The sequence below is a fragment of the Leucopleurus acutus genome (assembly GCF_964270905.1).
Source record: "Leucopleurus acutus genome assembly, chromosome: 1".
Lineage (NCBI taxonomy): Eukaryota > Metazoa > Chordata > Mammalia > Artiodactyla > Delphinidae > Leucopleurus > Leucopleurus acutus.
The window spans coordinates 188203769-188230201 of record NC_139142.1 but is presented as its reverse complement, the minus strand read 5'-3'; the positions used below and the strand labels follow the sequence as shown (position 1 = coordinate 188230201).

General features: G+C 35.4%; 1 protein-coding gene across 1 annotated transcript in view; it reads right to left on the bottom strand.

Moving 5' to 3' along the window:
• MALRD1 (MAM and LDL receptor class A domain containing 1) overlaps nt 1-26433 on the bottom strand; it is a gene marked incomplete at both ends in the record, with an annotated part of 584975 nt that overhangs the window by 348711 nt on the left and 209831 nt on the right. Inside the window, 3 exons of the mRNA XM_082854883.1 lie at nt 5383-5596; nt 9318-9428; nt 12888-13044. Coding sequence (XP_082711009.1) covers nt 5383-5596; nt 9318-9428; nt 12888-13044 — 482 coding nt within the window. The remainder of the gene's footprint in view (nt 1-5382; nt 5597-9317; nt 9429-12887; nt 13045-26433) is intronic.

Below are 26433 nucleotides of genomic sequence, written 5' to 3'. Positions count from 1 at the left end.
TTCTGCTGTATAACAAAGTGAATGAGCTATATGTATGCATATATCCCCATATCCCCTTCCATCTTTACTTAAATGTCAATTTCTCAGTGAGAACTTTTCCGATGGCCCTATTTAAAACTATAACCACCACTCCAAGCATCTTCTTTCTCATTTTTCCCTATTTTACTTTTTGCCAGAGCACTTGTCTTTATGAAATATGCTGTGTTATTTTACTTACTCTGGTTTGTCTGTATCCCCTTCCACTACCACCAAACGTAAAGCAATGAGAGCAGGAAATTTGTCTGTACTGTTCACAGCATTATTCTTAGTAACTAGAATCCTCGCACATAGTAGATGCTCAGTAAATATTTGCTGAATAAATGCATAAATGTTCATTCTTTAAAACTTCTTAAAATCGCCAATAAATTATATCAGGCAATTAAATACATACGTAGGCATTAAATCTTGACTTAACTATAAATGGTTCAATTAAATTCATTAAGAAAATATACACAGAATCATTTTTAATATTTAAAAAGCTAATTATTGCCCCTATTAAAATCCTGATATATTTGTATATGTCAATAAGGAAACAAAGAATAAAATAATAGCTCTTCCTTCTCACCAGAAAACTTTTTCAAATGTTTGTATTGTTTAGATGAGTGCTTCTCAAATTTTAGTGCACATATACTTGTTAAAATGCAGTTTATGATTAAGTCTGGGGTGGGGCCTGACTTCTGACAAAAATGCTGTTTGTCTCTAGACCAAGATTTGAGTAACTGAGTTTAGATAACTTTTCAGCAGTGTTAAATTGCACATTGATGTAACATTAAAAAATGATATTTTTAGAAACATTCATCCAATAGGAAAAAATGTGTTTAAAAATATTTGTAATGACTTTAGCAAGGTTACTGTAAGTAACTGAGTATAAGAGTTTGATTTATTGTTAATCACGTGCTCTTTCACCAAGAGGGAACCCTAACGTAAACTATGGACTGTGGTGATAATGACATCTCCCGTGTAACAAATCACCACTCTAGTGGGGGACATGATAGTCTGGGGCGGGGGGCTGTGCATGTATGGGGATTAAGTTTCGCTGTGAACCTACAACTCCTTTAAAAAATAAATTCTATTGAAAAATTTAAAAGACAGCCTCCAGAATGAGAGAAGATATTTACAAATCATACATATGATAAGGGCTTAATATCCAGAATATATAAATAACTCTTACAACTCTACAATAAAAAACACACAATTCTGTAAAGAAAAGCACGAAGAACCTTGACAGTTCTCCAAAGAACATACACAAATGGCCAATAAGCACAAGAAAAGATGATTAACGTTGTAGTCATTAGGGAAGGACAAATCAAAACCACAATGAGATTCTACTTCATACACACTAAGATGGCTATAATTTAAAAAAGAAAGAAAGAAAACAAGTACTGGCTAAGTCCCAGATCTCCTTCAAGAATTTGCCCAGGAGGGGGAATTAGATGAAGGGAGTCCAAAGGTAACACTTCCAGTTACAAGATAAATAAGTACTAGGGCTGTAATGTACAACACGATGACTATAGTTAGCACTGTTGTATGGTATATTTGAAAGAGATTAGATCCTAAGAGTCCTCATTTCAAGGGAAAAAACATTTTTTCCTCTTTTTATTTTTTTGTACCTATATGAGAAAATGGATGTCAATGGATTACCACTAAACTTACTGTGGTAATCATTTCGCAATATAAATAAATCACAATGATGTATACCTTAAACTTATACAGGGCTGTATGTTAATCATATCTCAGTAAAACTGGGGGGGGAATAAATAAGTAAAATGAAAAAAAATTGTTTAAATATCTTTCGTCAGGCCTATCCTCATCAAGCTCCCTAACATTGCTATTTTCTCTCTCTCCATTTTCCATCTCCTTTAATTTACTCTATATTTTCTCATAGAAAATGTATCACTTATCAACTTCTGACAAACTCTGTAATATACATACACACACACACATGGATATTCTGCGTGTGTGTGTGTGTGTGTGTGTGTGTGTGTGTGTGTGTGTAGAGGAAGAGAGAATACTTTCTGTTTAACACAGGGGAATGGGTAATATGATTTTTGTCTGTTTCATTTATGGATGTACACTAGATGTCTCAAACACTGCTTGACATATATCTTTTCAGTAAATATATGTTAAATTAATTTGATATTTTGTCTTCTAGATTTCTCTTGATCATTCTTGACAGCGTCTTGAAAATGTTATCAGTCTTTCCAAATCCTCTCTCTCTGACATTTGTGTTCTGTTCTATTAATTTGTATTATTAGCTAATTACTTTCTTTGGTAAGGATTTAAGTATATAAATTTTTCACTAAGCATTTTCTTAACTAAATACCACAGGTTTTTTAATGCACTATTATTATTATTATTTATTTAAAACATTTTCTAATTTTACTGTAATTTTTTTGGTGGGGAGATGGGTTATCAAATGTGTCTTCTAACTAACAGGGAATTTTCTAGCTTTTGTCTTACAACTGATTTCCAGCCTAATTCAAAAGATGTAATCCATGTCACTTTAATCCATTTAAAATTATTGAAGTTTGCTTAGTGCTTAATAACATATATTCTGTGTGTACTTGAAATAGATGTCTGCAGTTGGGAAATACAGTATTACATGTGCCCATTAGGTTCAGATTACTTATTAATTATTCTGGTCAAATATCCTGCATCCTTACTAATCACAGTGCAGAATTAAACTATTTTGAGCATGCCTGAGATACTCTTGTGTATCACCAATAAATATGCTAATTGGAAAGTACAGAGAAACAAAAATATGATTGTTTGCCAAAGGAGCCTCTGTACCAATGGCAAAATATGTTCAACTAAGATTTCAGATTTCTCAGATACAAATCACTTTCTTTTTGACTATGTCCTATATTTTAGATATATTTATATTATAAAGCAAAAAAAGAAACCAGTTAATCTTTCTTCCAAATCTTGCTTTCTGAGCCTATATTGGTCTACAGAAAATTAAAGCCACAGGTACTTTTGTTTTATAAAGGATTATTTTCTTTTCCTTTGTCAGAGATAGTCTATGCCTTTACAAAGAGCTCAGCAGTTTCATTCTTTCTTCTATTCCTAGGTGGTGTATTTATACCAAATGATATTTTAGACGTTTTTTTAGAGTTATGATACATGTTCAGCCTTTACTTAGACTTCTCACAAAAAAAAAACAAAAAACAAAAAAAAACAACAACCCAAAACAAACCAAAAAAACCTCACACAAGTTCCAAAGATCATGAAACCTAAGCTTAAATTCTTGGTTGGTTGTCAGCCAAACTTCTGAGATCAGTTGCTATGGTGATTTTTTTTTTTAAGTTTTTCTTCCTATTCTTCTGGGTCTAATTAAGAATCAAAGTTTATAGTATATGCAGGAAAAATAACAGCACTCATATTTCATATAGCAGGTTCTAGCCACTCTATAATTAAAACATTTAAAACCATTAACGTAGGAATACAATTGAATTTTTAAATACATAATAAAATAAGCAGTGTTATATAAAAAGAAATTATATTCATGTAATAAGAACCAATATCAAAATGTGGGTTACTTTTAAGGTTTGTTCCAACTTTTTGGTTGTTTATTTGTTCTAAGGAGCTGAAAAAATTTTCTTCTTCTTATATAATATCTGGAACTAATTCATCTCTCTTGCTCCAGTATTACTGATATCACAGCCCCATTCAAATGTTACAGTGATTTGGCAATCAGTTCACCAGAAAGCACCTTCTGATAAAACTTTCCCTCCAAGGGCTTGTAATTACTTTTGTCTTTATTTTCCATACAAAAGAACCACCAAGACAATAAATTTCAGTACATTTCTCTGACCCTCTTAGTATATCAGTATACCCTCCCAAACACAGATAGAGGATTCCTAGAAATATCTGCAAAGTTATTATCTAAGTACAAAGAGTTCAAGGAAAATTTAGCCAGAAATAAAATACTTTAAACACTGAAAACATTGCATTAAATCATATCTTGGGAAAGAGATAAGTTGGCAACATGACAAATAAAATTCAAAAGCATAGTATCTGTTCTGTTCGACTGATTAGCTAATAGATTTGTGACTCAAATGAAAATGGCAATGAAGAAAATGTAAAAGCATTTGATGCAGAAAATAACAAAAAACGCAGCAAAAATATTCATAAGATAAAGGTAAAAATTAATACAGAATACAAGATTAGCCAAACAGTTTTGCTTGGTTCATATAATAGTAATAATTGATATTATAAGATATAATCCACACTTGAAGAAACAAATAGTTATTGGATATACACAGGATTTCTACATCCACAACTTTTTTGGTTTTCTTAAGATTCAGTTGTACACAGAAGTGGTATGGTGGCTTGGGCAAAGCAGTGAATCATAAATCAAAGTACCTGGAAACTAGGATCAACTCTGTCAGTACCAGTTTTATGAAATTTGACCAAATCTTAGCCACTCTTGTTCAGCAGCTTTATCCATGGAATGCACTAATAATATCTGTCCCACTTACTCGTCGGGTTTCTGTGAAGATCAAGTGGAGATCAGTAGATAGAAGGGCTTTGAAAGTTAAAAGTTCTATGTAAATGTGAGCTCTTAATATACTGACGTTGTTCTTGTGATTCCAGATTTGGTTTCAAGAGGCAAAAAAGAGATCAAACTGTAGTACGCTAGCTCAGAAATTATTATTGGTAATAGTGGAATAATTTGTCAACCTTAATTCTGACAATTTGCATTCACTTCATTTGCAGTGAAATGAGGCGACCGTGCACTGTGTTCCATGATTTTACAGACTTCCCTGAATGAGCACATATGGCCCATTTAGCTAAGGATATTTTAATAGGTGTCATTTATTATGAGTTGATCTCTTGTAACAATATTACACAGCTGATATGTGTTTCCCTTAGGAGATCACGTTGCCTATTTTATACATTACCTGGATATTGATTTTTTGTTTTTTTAGCCACTTATCCCAGCTCATAATCGACCCAAGGGAATGACAACTCCCTGAAATCCGTCAAAGCACAAAGGCATGAATTGCCGTTTATGGACGTTTTGCTTGCCTTCTTTCCAAAAATTTATTTCATATGGAAAATACTTGTTTGCATACCGTTTGTCTTTGAAGACACCTGTTTTCCAGTTAATCTCCAATTCTTCACATACAAACAGAAAGCCATTGATTAGTTATAAATGACTTTCGGTTCTAAATTAAGTACTGAGAGGGAGAAAGGAATGTATTTAAATGGTTAAATCACCTTACCTGCCTTGGCTGCTGAGTTATATATACTCTGTATTTTTCATCGATGAACCCATTGCACAGAGGAAGGTTGTGGGAGACAAAGGCAAAAGTAAGGAGACAGAACACTTCCACTCACCACAGATGAAAGGAGTCTCATCTGAATTATCAGCACAATCGTTCACAAAATCACACAGCTTGTCCCTGGTGATGCAGTGCTTGTTAGCGCATGTGAATTCTTGAGCCGTACACGTTCTGTCTGTGCTAAGTAGGGGGGCACAATCTTGAAAGGAAATATCATCCACTGCTACATCTCCTATGTAACTGATACCACGTTTTGCCCTGAAGACAACCTTTAAAAAAAATAAAGCCAATATCAGTTGACTCGTCCATCAGGAATCCAAAACTTGGGGCAAACAGTAAATACAGTACAGAACATAAGGGCTTGAATCTGATAAAAATGACCCCGTAATCCCTACGATGAAACTGACCCAGGAAGTTTGAGGGATATCGAAGATCTCTACCACACTCAACAGGTAAGGATGTGGGAGTGGCAACACCATTGTCTCTTGTCTAGATTTTTAGGATACAGGGCCTAAGAAACTGGCAGGAGTCACCTACCACTGCAGCCTCTGCAACTCGCAGACCCAAAACAAAACCTGCTCATTTCTGACAGCCTCATCACACGTGGAAGCAGGTCAACCAGGTGACGGAATGCACCAAGAGACAGAAGATGCAAGCATATCTTTTACTTTATTTCATCCACTTCTTGCCATTCCTCTGATCTGTTCAACTCAACTATTTGAAATCGAAAATATGTCGAACCTCAAAACTATGAATTTTTTTAATTGGCCGCATCTTTGGACTTGAAATGATTGTGATGTGCCTTTGATTAATGTATGTGATGAATGAAATCCTCCTGTGTGCCACTGCTGGACAGTGAGATCCCACTTCTACAGACTTTGATAGAACTGATGAAACTTAGTCACAGGACTCACTAAAGTTTTCAAAGTGAAACTAATTCAGACAGCTTCTATTGAATTTGTCTGCAAGTTAAATATATATTTGTGTGTTAGCATAAGAAATATTCATATATTTTAAAGTAAATTTAGGACAATTAGAGATGCATTAACAAGAAATACCTATTTACTTCCATGATTTTTATACAAAATAGTTATCGTCATCAAACTCCCAAACATCTTTTTACCAAATCTAATCAATTACTTTTCTTGAAAGAAGTAGTTTTTCCTTAAGATGTGTTATGCTTTTATACTATTGTATGAAAACCTAGTTGTTTTCCTTTTAAGATGAGAGAATAGAATAACTGAAAATCATGCCTTTCACATTATTATAAAAAAGCAAATAAATGTACAATTTTTATATAAATTCATCTATCAAATTTACATAAAAGGCATACATTTGTTTTCTTCAGAGAAGATGTGCTAGAAAAGAAAAATAAATTTGTAAGATAGATTAAGAGCTTGGATGTGATTAAGACGAGGTGAAACTAGAAAGAATAATGACTACAACTCTTTTATAAGAAAATTGAGCCCAACAAAAACATGGATACACAAATTGAAAAAGGTACTGTATTATCTGGATATATCTGAACATTTAATTTAAATCTGTGAGACAATGCTCTGTGATTAAGAAATCAGATAATCCAATGCCACACAATGTTGGTTAAGATTCCACAGACTTTAATACTGAATGTGATTAAACTTTTTTTCAAGAGCAATTATGATATATTTTTTTCGGGTAAAATAAAAGCTGGGTCAATCATTTTGTAAAATTTAGGAAGCAATAGAGCATAGCATTTGTATTATGGACTTGTAGATGACCTGCCTGTGTTTAAAGCGTATCACTGCCATTGTAGTTATATAAGTAGGGCAAGTTATCCAAGTTCTAGGTATTTCTGTGCCTAATCTATAAAATGCAGGTAATAAAGGTAGGTACCTCATACAGTTACAGGAGTAAATTTTTTGTTCATAGAACAGAACTTAGCACTTAGTAAGTGCCAGGTATGTGATTGCTCTAGTTATAAAAATTATTATAATTAAATGCTATGTTTAAATTGGGGGTTCCCAAATATAACTGTGGAAACTACCCAATGCTGTATACTTTTACTCAAGGGTTAAAGGCGCTCATGTTTCTGAGGCTAAAGGGACTGATACTGTACAAATGGAAGAAGCATGGATAGTATGTGCGTCTCACTACTATTTCTCCAGTGCATAGTAAGGTGCTTGCACATAGTAGGTTCTTGATGTTTTTACTGAAGGAATGAATGAATCACATTAAACATCAAATATTCAGAAACCATTAATATAAACCATTAATATTTCATTTTAACAGTCAAACAACATGGGCATATTTCTCTTCAAATTTCAATGTGAAAAATTAAATTTCAGAAAGACTAAATCAATAATTGATTCCTCTGCTTAAATCCCTCTTAATGTTTTTTTTTGTTTGTTTGTTTTTGTTTGTTTTGTTGTTTTGTTTTTTGCGGTACGCGGGCCTCTCACTGTTGTGGCCTCTCCCGTTGAGGAGCACAGGCTCCGGACGCGCAGGCTCAGCGGCCATGGCTCACGGGCCCAGCCGCTCCGCGGCATGTGGGATCTTCCCGGACCGGGGCATGAACGCGTGTCCCCTGCATCGGCAGGTGGACCCTCAACCACTGCCCCACCAGGGAAGCCCTTAATGTTGCTCTGAACATGATTTTACCACGCAAATATTCTACTTGCGCAGACTAGTTGAGAATTCACTGCCTGAAGTGGAAGCCGATGCCCGGCAGCAGCACAGCCTTCTGCATGTTCTTGCTGATGATTCTTCTTGCCTCAGTTAAAAGGTCTTGGAGGTTAAACAGGTGGAATCCTCTTAATGATAAATTTCATACTGTGCAAGGCCACTAAACTGCTGTCTAGTCTTTTCTTCTTCAGGTTGAACTTACTTCTTATCCATTTCCTAAATTATCTATAAATGACCCATAAGAAAACTGGGTCCCAGCAAGAGGTCAAAAATATATGGGATTTATTATAGCTAACATTCTAAGAAACTGGGGATAATGTTGTATCAATGCCTTTAAACAGCTGTATCTAGCCTGTGCTTCCAGTGGAGTTGAAAGGGGCTGATCTATCAGATATGGCATGTGATTGTAGATACAGTTACTGAATATTCATAGCTGAGTTGGTTACTCTTGCTACATATTGCATTTACAGTCCTCTGTATAATTAGCAAAGATATTATAGCTTGTATCTATAGACAAGTGGCTCGAAATTCAAGGAATTAAGCCCTGTGCAGTTATGACTAAGAAAAAATGTTCTCTGACATAAATGGCTCTGGATTCCCACTCTCCCTTATCTAATCTTAAATCTTAATAGCTAAGTTTTACCTTCCAATAAACAACCCTTCTGTCAAAAACAAAACAAGCAAAAACTCCAAAAGCAAAAAACACACACATCCATGGAGCTCCTGTTTTCCTGATAATCCATAAAAAAATAAAATTCACACTAAATATCTTGGCATATAATTACTTTCAGTTTAAACCTTTTATTCTATGTATTACTTGTTCTTTCCCTTTATTTTTGGGTCTTATCCTCCTAATATTATTGTAATCTACATGAAGACAAATACAGCATCACCCAATTTTGTGCCTCTGAAAATATTTTTCAGTCAAGTAAATCTATTTTCTCTAATAAGGTTCAACAATATAGTGTGCTTTCAAAGGTCTCTTTAATTGGGTTTGAAATAAACTAATGTAATTACTCTGCAGTCTCTGAGAATATATTTGCAAAATAGTGGGAGGTGTCCTTAATATGTAGGAGCCTGATCGTGGAGGCAGGAGATGGTTGTCACTAAAATGAGATGTTCCTAGAAAAATGGTTGCCTCTTTGGGAAAAAAAATTAGGGTATTTCAGAACCGCAAATTCCTTATGGAAAATGCTGTATGGAGTGGTGAGCGTTCATACAGCACATCAGAAAGGGAAAGAGAGACAAGAAGACAAGGGGTAGAGGAAATAAATTAAAATTAAAGAATCAACAAAACTCAATCATCACCTAAATACTTGGATTACAAACCTGTATATGTGAATGAACGCCTAAAAACACCTCTATTTTTTTCCACTGTGCACCTTGCTGTCCGCTTTGAGCCCACAGTTTAGAAGTAACATTGTCTATCTTGCTGAGTACCTGCAGAGATAAATCAAGTAAGAAGTGTTGAAATATTTTACCTTGACAAATTCTAAACATATAGAATTCTCCCAGTAATTTTTTTTCATTTTAATATCAACATGAATCCCTGAGAGAAAAGCTCAGACATTTTTCATTAGATGTCTTTGTTTTCTAGAACAGCACTGTGTCACCAGGGTACCTCATGAGCTTTGTGTAATAAAGTTGTGCATGAATATCTGTCAGTCAAGTCTGAAGTTACCTGGCACCATTTGATTAAGAACTCTTAACTACCTTAGTTTTTAAAAATCTGACAGCAAGAACAATTGGAAGTCTCAATATTAAATAATATTCATGTAGTCACATGAAAAGCACAGAACTGTTTACTAAACACAGTTTTGAGAATGACATTAGGTTCAGTGGGGATGGTGATGTTACAATGGGAGTCCATTCAATTCCAACAGCACATACGGGTGATGTGAGTGGGCACCTACTCATCTAAGCCAGCAAGAGCTCCCCACCCAACAAATGGACCCTCATTCTAAAGGGAAATTGAGAATCATCTCAGCAAACAAATTATCATGGCTCTTCTTTTAGAATGACACAAAATGAGCCATGAAGAAAGTAATTAAATAGGGAAGAGCAGTAGAGTTCCACATTTTAAAATAACTGACTTAGATGATGTATTTAATAGATGATGTATTAGATGTATTAGATGATGTACTTAGATGATGTATTTAACTGTGTTCATGCAACATAGTAATGCAACATTTAATGTTATTTTACTCAGCTGTGCACAAAATAAGGATCATATGTATTACCATTTTAATTATTTTATAATTAACTACTTATAAAATTTTAAGGTTGTTTTATAATTTTTCATCTACTAACACAAAATCTTATTCTGAAAAAATGAAAGCCTATTTCAGATAATTAATCTCAACCACAAAATATACCTGGTAAGTAATTCTCATTTTTCTGATGCAAACCCTGTAGTTAGCTGTATTGATTGTTTTGTCTAAAACCATTTTTAAAAACTCAGTGAGACACAAATGGTAAATTGTCACATCAATCCACAAGACTACTTGGATGCTTTCAGGTTATTAAACATGCACACATACATATACACAAACAAGTTTACTCTTAAACTGTTTTTGGTGAGAAGTCTCACCTATAATAAATAAAACTATTCTTCCAAAATTACTTTATAAATTTAACATGTTTCCAATTGAAAAAAAGTAACAGCATTTTTAAAATATGTTTATCTAATTTGGGGAGGAAAATAATATTTAATATGGCCAGGAAAATCGTAGAAGAAGACAGTTAAAAAATAAAAAAAAATACCTAATATTAAAATTACATCAAGCTACTAGGAAAGAAGTGGTTAAGCAGCTGATCTGCAGTCTACTTCTATTTATTGGGGAAAAATAAAGCAGGCAGCCCAAGTGTAATCTCTTTGCAAATATACTAAACATAGACTTTTTGGAAAACAAATTAATGCTATTTGACAGGGGGAGAGACCTTATCTGTGGCTGCTTTTAGCGAGATATCCCTGGTCTAAAACTGCTCATGTAAACAATTCTGAAATCTGGGGATTTATTTTTCAGACATGGCTTCTTGGAAAATGTCACATAAGCTATGAAACAGAGTATAAACGGAGATGCTTCAAAATTGAGTTGGCTTCTCCGTGTAAATGATGTGTCTATACATATACTTACAAACCTTATCTATTATATAAGGCATGTCTAATAGGGGAAGACAGGATCTAGGGGATCTGCATTAAAATTGCAGAAACTCTTTCTGTTTTGTCTGTATAACTTGGTCATCTAAAAGAAACCAGGACCCCCTGGAAAAATAGTTACCTCCAGGGATGGAACAGGATAACAAAAAGATGAGTCTGGAACATCTTCTTGGCCAGAAAGAAAGGAAATGATCAAAGAATGATTGGACTTGTCAAAGAGACACAGAAGTCAGTTTAAAGGGTCTCCTATAACTGAATCTGAATCTGGGACAATGTAAGAACCAATAAATAGTAATAGTGTTGACAACAAATTGGATAAAATAGGAATCCATGAGTCCACACTGATATAAATCAATAAATGGAGAATTTTTCTAACAAGAGAAAACCAACCTACAAATGTAGACAGAATAATGGAGTTAGACACAAATAGGCAATCATCATAAAATTAATGTGGCAAAAAATACTAAAGGAAGCAAAAATTAGTGGGTATAATTGAGTTGAGATCAGGATTTTACATACTCTCAAAATATCTCATCACAAAATATTTACTGATAACAAAGGGAACAAAAGTACTGAGACCAACAGACATCATGTACTAACCAATGGGATACAATAAAAATAATACAATATTGGTGATATTACAGGGAAAAACATGCTTAACATTGAACAAATCCAATTTGAAGTATGTTTCACAAAAAGACTGGATTATAACCTTTAAAAATATCAAGATCATAAAGTTTAAGGGAAATGAAGGAATTACTTCAGTTTTAAAGACACTAGGGACTTCCCTGGTGGTGTGGTGGTTGAAAATCCACCTGCCAATGCAGGGGACACAGGTTCCATCCTTGGTCCAGGAAGATCCCACATGCCACGGAGCAACTAGGCCCATGTGCCACAACTACTGAGCCTGAGCTCTAGAGCCTGCGAGCCACAACTACTGAGCCCACGTGCCACACGACTGAAGCCTGCGTGCCTAGAGCCTGTGCCCCACAACAAGAAGCCACTGCAATGAGAAGCCTGTGCACCATAACGAAGAGTAGCCCCCCTGCTTGCCACAACTAGAGAAAGCCCGCATGCAACAACGAAGACCCAACGCAGCCAAAAATAAAATAAAAATAAATAAATTTACAAAAAATAAAGACACTAGAAAGAAATAACAATGGAGTGTGATAAGTAATTCTGTATTCAACTCAATTTTTCCTATAAAAGATGTTATTGGGACAATGGGAAAAAAACCAGAATCTCTGAGTGAAAGGTAGAATGCAGTTATCTGTGAGATTCTTGCAACCTTTTGTGAGTATGAAACAATTTAATTTCTTTTTTTACAAAAAAACAATTTGAAAGAGAATATTGGAGAATGTAGCACCACTATATCAAAGACAGCAAGAAGGCACATCCGAATATCACCAAAACATATATATTCATTTGATCGTGTTATTCTCAGAATATTGATACTGAAACCTATATGACATATTTCAAGGGTAAAACAGTATTACACAGAAGCTGCAACCTCAGAATAAAGACCATAATCATAAATAGAATAGTTTAAAGAAATCCTATTAGCCATTCAGGTCCAATTCTACTAAAGCTTTTTTTCAATCATACTGTTTTCAAACCAGTGAAGTGTTGATAACTGTCCATTTTCATTTATTAGCAGACTACATATTTTAATAACACTGAATTATACAATATGAATTTTTGTAGGAGAAATTCAGAAAATGCAATTGCCTAAGCAGTACCTGGAGAGAACCAACTGTGGCACCATTCATATGAGTCCAGAATACCAGGGTACATTTTGGTCCCGTGCGTGAAATAACAGGAGTGAGAATGTCAGCCATGTCACCAAACTTTCCATTTGAGCTATCAGCATACAGGTACCATCCATCTGCGGTATTTCTGGGGAAAGAATGATGCATTTATCAGGTAAAAAAAGAAAATCATAAAATACAGTTTGTCATTAACCATATTTTATTGTTCTAAAATTTCTCCTAAAAGTATAACAATGTTTTTAGAACAATGGTGATGCATAAATAATTCTACTATTTTGATTTTGAATCCATGTGTCCATTGGTACAACGTACAAAAATTATGGTAAAGGTTGAAATCATTAGGTCTAATATGTAATAACTTGGTTGATTTTTTTATAATAATACTGCTGATACTCTGATCAGTTTTGTAGAGTTTTTTTATGTGGGTAAAATGAGACATTGAAGCACTGAATACATTTAGAAGAGGCATAAAAAGAACAAAAATATAAATAATTAAAGTATGAAAAAGAGAAAGGAAACTGTCTTGGAGTTCTACTCACTGGTCTAAAAGGCTTTCAGGTTCAAATTTATTTTATCTATTAATTTAGGTAAGTTTTACTTAAACATTTTAATAAGCAGGTAGATAACCTTTTAATGTTGTTTTAAGTAAAGAAGGGTATTTATTAGTTCACACAACTGAAAAGTACAGGGGATACACTAGCTTCAGGCACAGTTGGATCCAGGGGCACAAACACTGTTATCAGGACTCAAGTCTCTCCATCATCTGGCTTAAGTGGGTAGATAATTTTTAAAGTGTGTCTTTTTATTCCCCTAGTTCCAAACCAGAGAGGGAAAATAATGATGGAAACACTTAAATATCAATGTAATCTTGCCATAAGGGATAGAGTTTATGCCCCCACTTTAATTACCAATTCAAAAAAGAGATAATAAAACATTAAAGACATGCTATTTTTGAAATATTAAATAAGGAAGTGATTCCTCAAAATTCGGACATTCTGGCACTCTTTAATCTCTTTGATTAATTATATTTCACACATGTGATATTAGTACCATGGAGTTTAAACTTGCTACTTATTAAAACCATTTTGAAAGTTTTATCTTTTTTTTTTTTTTTTGAGGAAAGACATGAATCATTAATAGAAAATAGATGGAGAGAAAGAGAGAGGTATTCATTCAGTCACCACGTATTTATTGAGTCAGTCTTTCCATTGTTACTTGTCCAAGGCACTGGGAATGTGCTGTGGGCAAAACACATGGCAGGGCTGGCCTCTGACCTCAGCACTTACTAGACGGGCAACATTAGGCAGGTTATTCAACCTCTCTGAACCTGTTGGTTTCTTCATTTATAAAACAGGATAGCTCCATGTTACTACTAGGAGTTAGAAATAAAATAAGTGGACTTTCTATCCCAGTACTGGCCCATCTTACATATTTAATAAATGGTAGTTGTGATTTGTGGTTATGTTTATGTCATTAGTTGCTGCTAATAAAGAATTCAGTGCCCTGTGAACTACACAGGGTATGAATTAAGACTGCTTTGAAGAGCTAGGATTATTATATTAATTTGTCTGAATTGTGTGTCAATGAATAGAAAGTTCCAGCTTTGTTCCTTGTGTGTGTTTAATATCCCAGGACCCCACAGATGCTGAGAACAAAGATGAATACATGAATTCTTCATTGGTTCACAGATTCACTGTGATCCAGCATAATTTTAGTAGATATATTTTCCCCAAAATTGACAAACTGATTCTAAGCTTAATATGGAAATCCAAAGGACTAAGAATAGCCAATTTCATCACAAAGGAGAACAAAGTTAGACAATTTACTCTATCAGATACTGATTCATTATAATGGTAGAATAATCAAGACAGGGTGGTATTGAAGTAAAGATGGAAAAATGGGCCAGAGAAATGGATAAAAGAGTCCTGAAAATTCTACATGTATTTATACATCTGATTTATGAAAAGCTTAGCTCTTCAGAGCTGTGAAGGAAAGGACAATCTTTTCAATGTGGATTGAATAAATTAGGTAGCCTTGTGGGGAAAAAACAAACCTTGACCCCTATTTCACAGCATTCAAAAAATAATAAACTGCAGGTAGAATGTACCTGACATGTGAAAGGTAAGACAACAAAGCTTGCCTAAGATACATAACAATATCTTCATGATATGAGACTGAGAATTAATTTTTAATAATATGTAAGGATTACTATCCATAAGGGGAAATACAAAAAATAGGACTGTATTCAAATTAAGGATTTCAGTTTATCAGAGATACCAATATGATGATCAAGGCCAACCAGTGAATGGGAGAAAACATTTGCATCCCATTTAACGAATGTTACACTTACTATCTACTATATGTCATGCACTATGCCAGACGTTCAGCAATGCCTGTGTGTTTGTAGTGTGTGTATGTCTTTATACATACATATTACATAACTACATACATACAAGGAAGAACGGAATGAAACGTCCCCAAATGCTAATATGTTTTTATCTTTGTTTGGGGGCCATGGCTATTTTCTTTCCTACACAGTGCCTGGTTCACAGTAGACTCTCCAAAAGTACTTGATAAACAAAATACACAAGGTAGTTTAAAATCAGTACAGCACATGTGGAAATAAATAGACCAATGGAGTGACAGAACTGTAGAGTCAGATAAAATTACACAGGAAAAGTTGATCATAATATATTCCAGGCTGGGGGAGAAAAAAACATAAAAAGACAGAACAATGTTAGACACCACGGAAGAATTAAGTGACTAAAAGTCACAATTCTAGTAATGATAAAAGCATCTACTCAATGGTTCTTCAACTGGAGGTCCCTGTACTAATTTCCCAGAAACTACACGATGAAAAATGTTAATGTTTAATTTCCTCAATACAGTATAACTTGAGAAAATTCAGTCACAATAATAAATTTAAAATAAATTATTGAAACAATTCTTTATAATTATATATCCTTGAAATATATATATTTCAACTGCAAGGAAAACGAAAAAAGGGAGACATGCCAGGAGATCAATTTGAAAAATGCAAATAACAAAACTACATTTGTGTTTTTACACTGCCCCACAAACACCGTACTAGTGTAAAAGTATATCATTCGGTCGCCAGTCTTTTATGCATTAATTGGGGGCACATGATGTATGCATGATTCCTAATGGAAAAATGAAGAATTATACGAACACTTGCCTATGTCTGAGATGAGATTATCTGAGCACGTACCTGCAAAGGAAATCAACTGCCCCCCTGGGATGAATACAGCAGTAATGATCACACCTAACAGTGCTGTCACTCGTAAAGTATCAGCATCTCTCTACCAGCCTTCAAATTGTCATTTCTCAAACAGGGCTGGAAGGAGGATGTTTTATAGAAATATACCTTTCCTAACAAAACACATCATAAACCACACAGTGGTAAAGGTTTAAAGAAAGCAGTGCTTTACACTCAGGTGTTGCGAAAATAAAGATCCCAGGCGATGATGTATAAGTCATTAAAAAGTCACTTATTAAAAGAGATCTGATTTATAGTCCAAGCTATTTTAACGAACGTTGCCTAAGCCTCATAGGATAATCAGTTTCTAAAGTCTTAATATTACACAAATTAAGCAATTTAAAAATTGACATTTTTCCCCCTTATTTGAGAATCTCCTGGGTATTCACCCTAATTAAATTAATAAGAAAAAATACCCTTGCATGGACAAATAAAAATATTCTTGAGTTACGTCAATTGACCTTTAATACTTGTACAGTATAAGGGACATATTCTTCAGGCTTATCCTTTGGGTTGAGATATAGCCTCAATATATAGTGATTGATTATGACGATGTAGGCTGTTATAACATACCTGATGGGATATGAGCTACTGAAAGTTGTCATGAACTTGATTACTTTCATGAGAAACAGAAAATACAAACTGTTCAACAGTACAATCCTCCTAGGGGTTTCCACAGTACTACCCTCGTGTCTGTGGTGCACCAACCTTGCTATGTGCAACTGCTCCCCGCCCCTCCCACCAACTCCACGGTCTGACCCACCAACTGCTGGAGCTTCTTAAATAAGACGGAACACTCAGAGTTCTTATGTGGGATTTTTAGAATATAAATTAAGGAAAAAGGAACATTCCTTCTTGAATGTCAAGGCATGCTTCCCCTCCATCCTCCCACCCCACCAACCAAGGTTTGAAACCGGCTCTGTCGGACTCCAAAATTCCACACACACCCTCTAGACTCTGTCGGAGTATTGCAGAAGAGACAAACAAACAAAAAAGTTTCTATTTGACCTTATTGGTCCTTTATAATACACATCTGATCCTACCATCCTGCTAGAAATCTTCAACACACCTTTACCGACTCAAAGTGAGATCCTTGAACTAAACTGTATGTTCCTGGATTGCAAGTAAATAAGAAGCCACAGTAAAATACACATCAGTTCATTACACACACTGTCAGATCAGCGGACACTTTTTTTCATAGTGAGACTTTCTTGATAATTGAAGCAGTGAATTAATTTGCATTCCGGTGCAAGCTCTTTTATATCGTTATGTATTTGTAACTAACAGTCCACAGGAGGGGGGAGATAGATGGGCCCAGCTGGTGCTTGTCAAGTGGAGTAAAATTGAAGCTTTGTTCTCACCCAGGAACTCCAAGGACAAAGCTAGTGGCAGAAGCTGAGCTCTGCTGAGGTAAAGAGATAAGGTGCCCACTCCTGAGGTCAAGGAAGACTTCCCTCTGCACATGTGCAGGAAGGCTTCTTGGGGGTCAAAAAGGGAGGGGGGCACCACCCCATAATACGTGTGCACATGCACCCACAGGCCTCTGTGGTGGGATCAGTCTTAGCAAAAAGTTGAGCGTGCATGTTGGGGACGGTCCTGGAAATATTCAGGTATGAAAAAACACGAGAAAATTGGCCAAAGGTAAACAAAGACCTGGAAGGACTGTCCTGTGTAAGTGAGTTAAATCATGTCTTTACAGCACTCTTCATTCAGGATGCCCCCAGTCCCCTCCAGGTGTGCATCCCTGCTTTGCTTCTGACTTACTGTTCTCCTTCTTAGAGAGGACACCATACCCCTTCTCACTGGATGTGTATTTCTGCCTTGCTGCTGTCTTAAATAAACAAACTGTTTGTCTGTGTGCTCTCCCACATGTTATGCTGTGTCTCCAATAATAAACTTTGTAACTGTTTTTACAGTTTTTGCCTCCTTAAACATTCTTGCTTTCAAATAGGGGAAAGAGCTGGGGCCACTTTGCTTCTAGCCCCTAGCCCCTGGCGGTCTAGTGGCTAGGATTCCTGGTTTTCATCCAGGCTACCCAGGTTCAATTCCTGGGCAGGAAACTAAGATCTCCCTTCAGGACCACTCACTGCTGTCTTCTCCGAGATCACCCAGAGTGGTCTTTCATACTGAATTGGTATATAACCAGGATCAGAGAATATTTTTCTGTAAAGGTCATACGGTAAATATTTTAGGCTTTGTGGGCCATACGGTCTTTGTTACAATTATCAGCTCTGTCTTTGTGGCATAAAAGCATCTATGGACTGCTTAAATGAATGATTATAGCCATGTTCCCAATACAACTATATTAACAAAAACAGGCATCAGACCAGAATTGGCCCACAGGCCACAATTTGTTCACCACCATTCTATGGATAAAATTCTCAATTCATCAGGATCTGAGAAATAACTTTCTATACTAATATCCAGCTTCATCTTTCATATATTACTTTACTCAGACACCGAGATTTATACCCATCGTATGTGTTCATGCAGTTACTTGGACACATCATGTACTTTATTTTCTCTGTCTCCCTTACACTGGTCTTTCTCCTGAGCACACATATAACCTCTACTCTTGGTCTTTCCCCTATACTACTTTGATTTACCTTCCCCAACATATCTCAAGTACACTCTCATTTCCAAGCCTTCTTAAATTCCTACACTCAAAATCCCCTGATTAAAAATCACCCCCTCACTTAAGAATTCCATAGCATTTTATACATAACTTTTTATTTTATTTTATTTTTATTATTTTTTTTGGCGGTACGCGGGCCTCTCATTGTTGTGGCCTCTCCCGTTGCGGAGCACAGGCTCTGGACGCGCAGGCTCAGCGGCCATGGCTCATGGGCTCAGCCGCTCCGCGGCATGTGGGATCCTCCCGGACCAGGGCACGAACCCACGTCCCCTGCATCAGCAGGCGGACTTTCAACCACTGCGCCACCAGGGAAGCCCTATACATAACTTTTTAGATGCATTTTTCATATTAGATTTTAATTCATTGAATATGAAGTTATATGCCCCACTAGATCATAAATATACCAAGGCACATATTTGAACTTACTTATTAAAGTATCTAGAATACCTTATAAAATGGCTTAAACTCAACTGGTACTTAATAAATGTTTCCTGAATATGTTGCTAAATAAGCAGGAGATATTTCTTGCTTTTCTATAACAAAATTCTCCTTTACACATACAATTTGCATCTCAATTTTAAAAAAGGATTTACAATTTTAGCAGCTTTTGGATTTCTCTTTCCTAGTCTTATGAAACCAAAAATGAAGAAAAAGCATTTGTTGAAATTTTATATAACCACCTGTTTTACCAAATCAAATTCAATAACAAAGGTATTACAGTCAACTACTTTAATTAGGAGCACCCATGGTTCTTGTTTCAATATTGTACGACATTCACTGGAGAATAGCTCTTTGTGAGGCAAGAAGAAACACATTTAAAAAAAAAACAACTGATAAATTTAAAACTCTAAGAAATTACACAATGTAGTTATATTTATTTATGATCTAATTCCAAAACAGGAATTCAGAAGGCTCACTAAAATATGTATATTCTTTGTTAAATAGATTTCAGGTCAAAGAAACACTAGCTTCTACAATATATAAAATATGGGAATTTTTAGAATCAGTCTTTAAATTAGTAGGCCTTTAAATTAGGGAGTATTAAATAATAGTTTATTATTTGATACTTGCAACAAACCTAAGAAGGTAGGATTATACATTACTATTTCATACATGAGATATCTAAAATTAAACAATATGCCAATGGTAATTCCCTTGGTAAATACTGAAGTTAGGACTAGAGTTAGATTCGTCTCCCCATATTTTATACTCTACACTAGTTGTCCTCTAAGGATGGTTCTGGACCAGCAGCATCAGCATCACCTGGAAACTTATTTAAAGGGCCAATTCTTGGGCCCTATCTCAGACCTACTGAATCAGGAACTCTGGAGTAGGGCTCAGCAATCTGTTTAAAAATTGTTTCAGGGGCTTTCCTGGTGGCACAGTGGTTGAGAGTCTGCCTGCTGATGCAGGGGACACGGGTTCGTGCCCCGGTTCGGGAAGATCCCACATGCCGCGGGGCGGCTAGGCTCGTGAGCCATGGCCACTGAGCCTGCGCGTCCGGAGCCTGTGCTCCGCAACGGGAGAGGCCACAACAGTGAGAGGTCCGCATACCGAAAAAAAAAAAAAAAATCGTTTCAGGTTATTCTGCTGCATGCTAAATTTTGAGACCCACTGCTCAAAACCACTGACACTAACAGTTAAGAGTATTTACAATTCCAAGTTGTTAAATCAAGATGCTAATCCAAAAGGAATATGTAGAAAAACAGCTATTCAAGCTTTATTATCCTTGCTACAATAAACACTGTGGGGAAAATAACTATAAGATTAAAGAATTTTTTGACATTTGTTATTACAATACCTCATTTTCCATTACGTAATGTGTAGGAAACAGCTCCTATGTTCTAATAGTAGAAGGAGAAGAAGAAGAAGAGGAGGAGGAAGGAAGGAGAAATGAGGAAGAAGAAAGAGAGGAAGAGAGGAGAAGGAGAAGAAGAAGGGCAAGGAGAACAAGAAGGGCAAGGAGAACAAGAAGGAGAAGGAGGAGAAGGAGGAGAAGGAGAAGGAGGAGAAGGAGGAGAAGGAGAAGGAGAAGAAGAAGAGGAGGAAGAGGAAGAAGAGGAAGAAGAGGAAGAAAGAGGAGGAGGAGGAGGAGGGGGAGGAGGAGAAAATGGTTGGGAGAATTATGGGTTGAAATTCTTAGTCGAGTGTATTTGAGAAACACAGGGCACAACTCAAGGGTTCCATTTAGACAAACACACACACACACACACACAGACACACACACACACAGACACACACACACAGACACACACACACACAGACACACACACACACAGACACACACACACAGACACACACACACAGACACACACACACACAGACACACACACACACACAGACACACACACACACAGACACACACACACACAGACACACACAGACACACACACACACACAGACACACACACACACACACACAGACACACACACACACAGAGACACACACACACACACACAGACACACACACACACAGACACACACACACACACACAGAGACACACACACACACACACACAGTTTGATGTAAATAGTCCTTCAGGAGTTCTGTAGACAAGAACTGTAGCCATTATATTCTTTTTTTTTTTTTTTAACTCATGGATCCCTAATGTATTTGAACAACACCAAAAATAGTCTGGCACAGGGTAAGTACTCAATAAGTATTTGTCAGCTGAGTAAATAAAAAATACTAATGACTTGTGTTTGAGAATCACTAAATACCTTTTAATAAAATTTTTTGACCTAGCTTTCAAAATAAGTTAGAATAATTTAAATTTTTGAGAATTTTAAAATAATTTTAAAATTAAAAAACGTATCAGAGTTATAAGAAATGACTCATATTTATGCAAGAATTTACTCACATGTAATTGTGAATGAAAACTCTATTTGCTCCAGACAAAACAGACTTCAAAGTAAAGAAAGTTATCAGGGATAAAGAAGGTATTTCATAATGACAAAAAGTTCAATAGTTCAAGAAGACATAACAATCCTCAACATATCTGAGCCTAACAACAGAGTGTCAAAGTGAGGCAAAAACTAATAAAACAGCAAACAGAAATAAATGAATCCACTATCGTTGTTAGAGACTTCAACACCCCTTTATCAAAGATGAACACAAACGGCAGGCAAAAGAACAGTAAGATACGCATTTGCAATATAATGAAGTTGGACCTTTACCTTATATCATACACAAATATTAACTCAGACTAAATCACAACCCCAAACAGAAGAGCTATAAAACTCTCAGAACAAAGCCAGGGGAAAAGCCTCATGACATTGAATTTGGCAGCTATGTCTTGGATATGAAAAGGCAACAAAAGAAAAAATAGATAAACTGAACTACATCGAAATTAAAGATGTTGTGCATCAAAGAACACTATCAACAGAGTGAAAAGTCAACCCATAGAATCTGAGAAAATATCTGCAAATCATAGTCTGATAAGAGATTAATATCCAGAATATATAAAGAACTCCTACAACTCAACAACAAGAAAGCAAAAAACCCAATTCAAAGTGAGCAAAAGAACTTAACAGATATGCAAATTACCAAGAAGCACAAAGAAAGACAGTCAATGTCACTAGCATTAGGGAGATGCAAATCAAAACCGCAATGTGATATGACTTCACACCCATTATCTTGGCTATTGTAAAACAAAACAAAACAAAAAATAAATGTTGTCAAGAACGTGGAGGAAGAAATGCTTGTTATATATGTAAAATTTTATGTTACATATATTTTATCATAATAAAAAATTTTCTTAAGATTTATTTTAATAGGAAGCAAATTAAAGATCTTATCACCTTTCAGGAGAGAAAAAGCATTAGCTCTATTCAAATCCAATATTTAATATCTTCCAATACTTTGCTTTATTCCTCTTACCATAATTATATAAAGAAAACATAAAGACTTTTTATCTTAAGTATCATATATATAAGTATGCCCTCAAATCTCTAATTTACCCAGTGGATATTACCTGTATTATCATTTTCTATAGGTTCCATGTCATGAAAAAGATTGAGAAGCCCAGCTATATTCCAGCTTCCTTTCCTATCTATTGGCTAGTTAATTTAGTTGTAGGAATATAGGAATTGAAAGTCAAAGGAGAAATGAGAGTAAGCAGAAGTATAGCACTCTGTCTCAAAAAAGTAATATCTGTAATGGAGAGATAACAACTGCTTGGAAAATCTTCCTTTGAAAAGCAGTTTGGCTTATTCCATAATCTAAAATCAGTATAAGCCTGCTAACGTCAAGGGGATAAAATCTATGTACAAGCAGTCTACGTTAACAGGTAATAGGCTTGTCAGATGTAAATGAAAATCACAAGTATGCAAATGAGTCAGGTTTTCCAGTCATATTCTGACTCCTTCAACATTACCAGGGTCTGAAAAAAAGTGAGCTGTCCTATGCTCAAAATTTAAATGATTTCTGTATTTGAATACTTTTCAAGATGATTAAAGCTATGATGCCTTGAGATTAAACACTTCTCCCTTTGCACCATTGTTTTCTAAAACGCCACACTGTACTACAGATTAAATTAGTAATAAAGCACGAGTAAGAAACAGCTATGATGTCTGAAACTACCTGCTGTCCTGTGTTACACACAGAAAGCTGACCCTCAGATTTGTGCATTTGTAGAGAGAGAGGATTTGGTTCTGGTTCTTAACCTCCTTACAATCACAGTTATCAAAGGGGATTCATGTTGTGCCATTTCTTCTCTGTGAGCTGCCACCAGAGTTCAACATCAGTATTTTAACACATGTATACTTTGTTAAGGATGGTCATGAATTATCATTCTTTGACCTTTACATTATTCTACAGCATTGCTCATCAGCAACTGCTGTTATCAGTTATTTATAGTATCACTGGTCTGTGATGGAAAGGGCAATCTAAATTCTGAATATATAAAAGATGGAGATCATGTTAGAAGCATTTGAAAATGTAAACAAACACTACCACAGTGTTTTGTGGCTGATTCTGTTTTTCTAATAACGTGAATACAGAATATCACAACTGGAATCTATACTAAGGCAATGCTAGTAATGAAACAGAAATGGTACAAGCTATGACAGTTAAGTGCTGTTAAGAGGGAAATCTTTTTTGAATGGAACATGAATAGTGAATGGGTCTAGTCCAGGGTAATTCTGGAGCAGATTTTTCCACTCTATAAAAAGCCTCTCATGTCCTTTCATTTTACACCGGACTTTGAAATACACCAATTCTATTGATTAGAACTACTGGGTGTCCATATTTATGTTTCAGAAATTTTGTTGATAAAAACTGAATTACTGAATTTAATATTTAAATTAAAAAATAATTTAATAGTAAATAAAATAAAAATCATTTAATTTTTAAAACCTACGTTTTCTAATTAACTCACTAAAAGCTTTCCCAGAATACTATATTGAGTTCATGACATCCTAACCAACAGTATAACTGTATTTGGTTAGAAAACTTTGTATTTAACTTAAAAGAGACTGAAAACTAATCCCTGGCAGGAAATTTAGATCCCACTTTAAAGAGAATATGAGAAAATTTTATTTTAAACTTAGTGATTTCCCCAAAGAAATTCTAGGTCAAGATATTTTTCTGTGTCTTTCTTCTCTTTTACAAGAAACTGCATACAGCTCATGTAAAATACATCCAAAGTTAATAAAAGTAATATATCCATGCATATGAGTTAAAAACATAACAGATCAGGAAATAATCCATAAAAGCACTATAATTCTATCTATAGCAGCTTAGAAAAGAGAACTAATTTTATCCTCAAAATTTTATTATTGCCACCAATCTCCTCTGGCTTTGCTTTCAGCTTCACTTTATCTTTTAAGGACTCCTACATTGGTCCAAATATTAAATGTTTCAACTGTGTTGTCTTATCTTTTCATCACTCCTCTTTGCTCACAGTCACTTGGTATGAGACCAGCACTATGGTAGGTGTTATAAAACAGTCAAATTGTCAGCACCCTTTTCCTTGAGATACTTACAGTATCATGAAGGAGTTAGACAAGTAAATTAACATTGGTGGTATTCTGGGACACGTGCTGTACTACAGCTAATGCCCAAAGAACTATTTGGATTTGACTGGAGAGAGGGATCAGTGAAAGTTTCCCAGAAAAACTGACTTTCAACTAAGATTGAAAGGATGGTTAGGAGACAGTCGAATGAAAGTACCATGGCATGACAGAGAGTCACATTTAGAGAATAAATAGATTTGCTGGATGAACGGGAGAGTGGGCTGTTGATGATGAGACCAAAATAAGGAGCCTGAGTCAGACAAGAAAACATCTTAATGATGGATGTATTAACTAACCTTACTCTGGTAATCATTTTGCAATATGTATACATATGTAGAATCATTACATTGTACAACCTAAGCTTACACAATGTTATATGTCAGTTTTATCTCAATAAAGTTGGAAACAACAAAAAAATTACAATACCAAGCTAAGGCGATGAATAACATCGACTTGGATATTTGCTAAAGAACTCAAAAACAAAATCAGGTATCTTTTTCTGTTCCCACAGAAAGTCCAACCTTGGGTTGGACTTCTGCCAACCCTGGCTTCCAAGTTAAAAACTAACAGTGCTCATTAGCAGCTCTTTGTTTTTTGCCGTACATTTCCAATTAATCCAACTGTACTGCATTCATGTGATACATGTATTACATCAAATTATATAGCCATTCCTCTTTTTTGTCCTTCCTAATTTCACTCCTTACTCATCACTTAGAGTATTTCAACAATGGAATAGCTATCAAGCACAAAGTGACATGCTACTCCAGTCAGTCACTGTTACCAATAATTTTAGAAAAGCAAATCCAAGCACACCTTTCCCTTCATTAACTGTCTGTTTTATCACTCTACTATTGCAGAATAGCCCCAACTCTGAAGACTGCTATACAATGAATCACCCAGGTTCCATTAGCTTCTAACTTCCAATTAGAATTGGCTGGTGTAAGATACCGGCAGAAGACTGTAGGGTGTAAGGAAAGAGCATTCAGGGTATTTATTCCCACAAACCCATCCCCTTCCCTCTCTGCCTCATCATGGTTGTGGCAGGGAGACACAAAGTGAAGAGGAGGTGGGTAGCCTACCTGAAAAAGAATTCAGAGTAATGATAGTAAATATGATCCAAGATCTCGAAAAATGAATGGAGGCTCAGACCGAGAGGATACAAAAAATGTTTAATAGATAAAAGCTTTAAATAACAGAGATGAACAATACAGTAACTGAAATGAAAAATACACTAGAAGGAATCAATAGCACAATAAATGAGTCAGAAGAAAGAATAAGTGAGCTGGAAGACAGATGGTGGAAATCACTGCTGCAGGACAGAATAAAGGAAAATGTAAAGAAATGAGGACATGAGCTGCTTGTAAATTTTGGAGATTAATCCTTTGTCAGTTGCTTCATCTGCAAATATTTTCTCCCATTCTGAGGGTTGTCTTTTGGCCTTGTTTATGGTTTCCTTTGCTGTGCAAAAGCTTTGAAGTTTCATTAGGTCCCATTTGTTTACTTTTGTTTTTATTTCCATTTCTCTAGGAGGTGGGTCAAAAAGGATATTGCTGTGATTTATGTCATAGAGTGTTCTGCCTATGTTTTG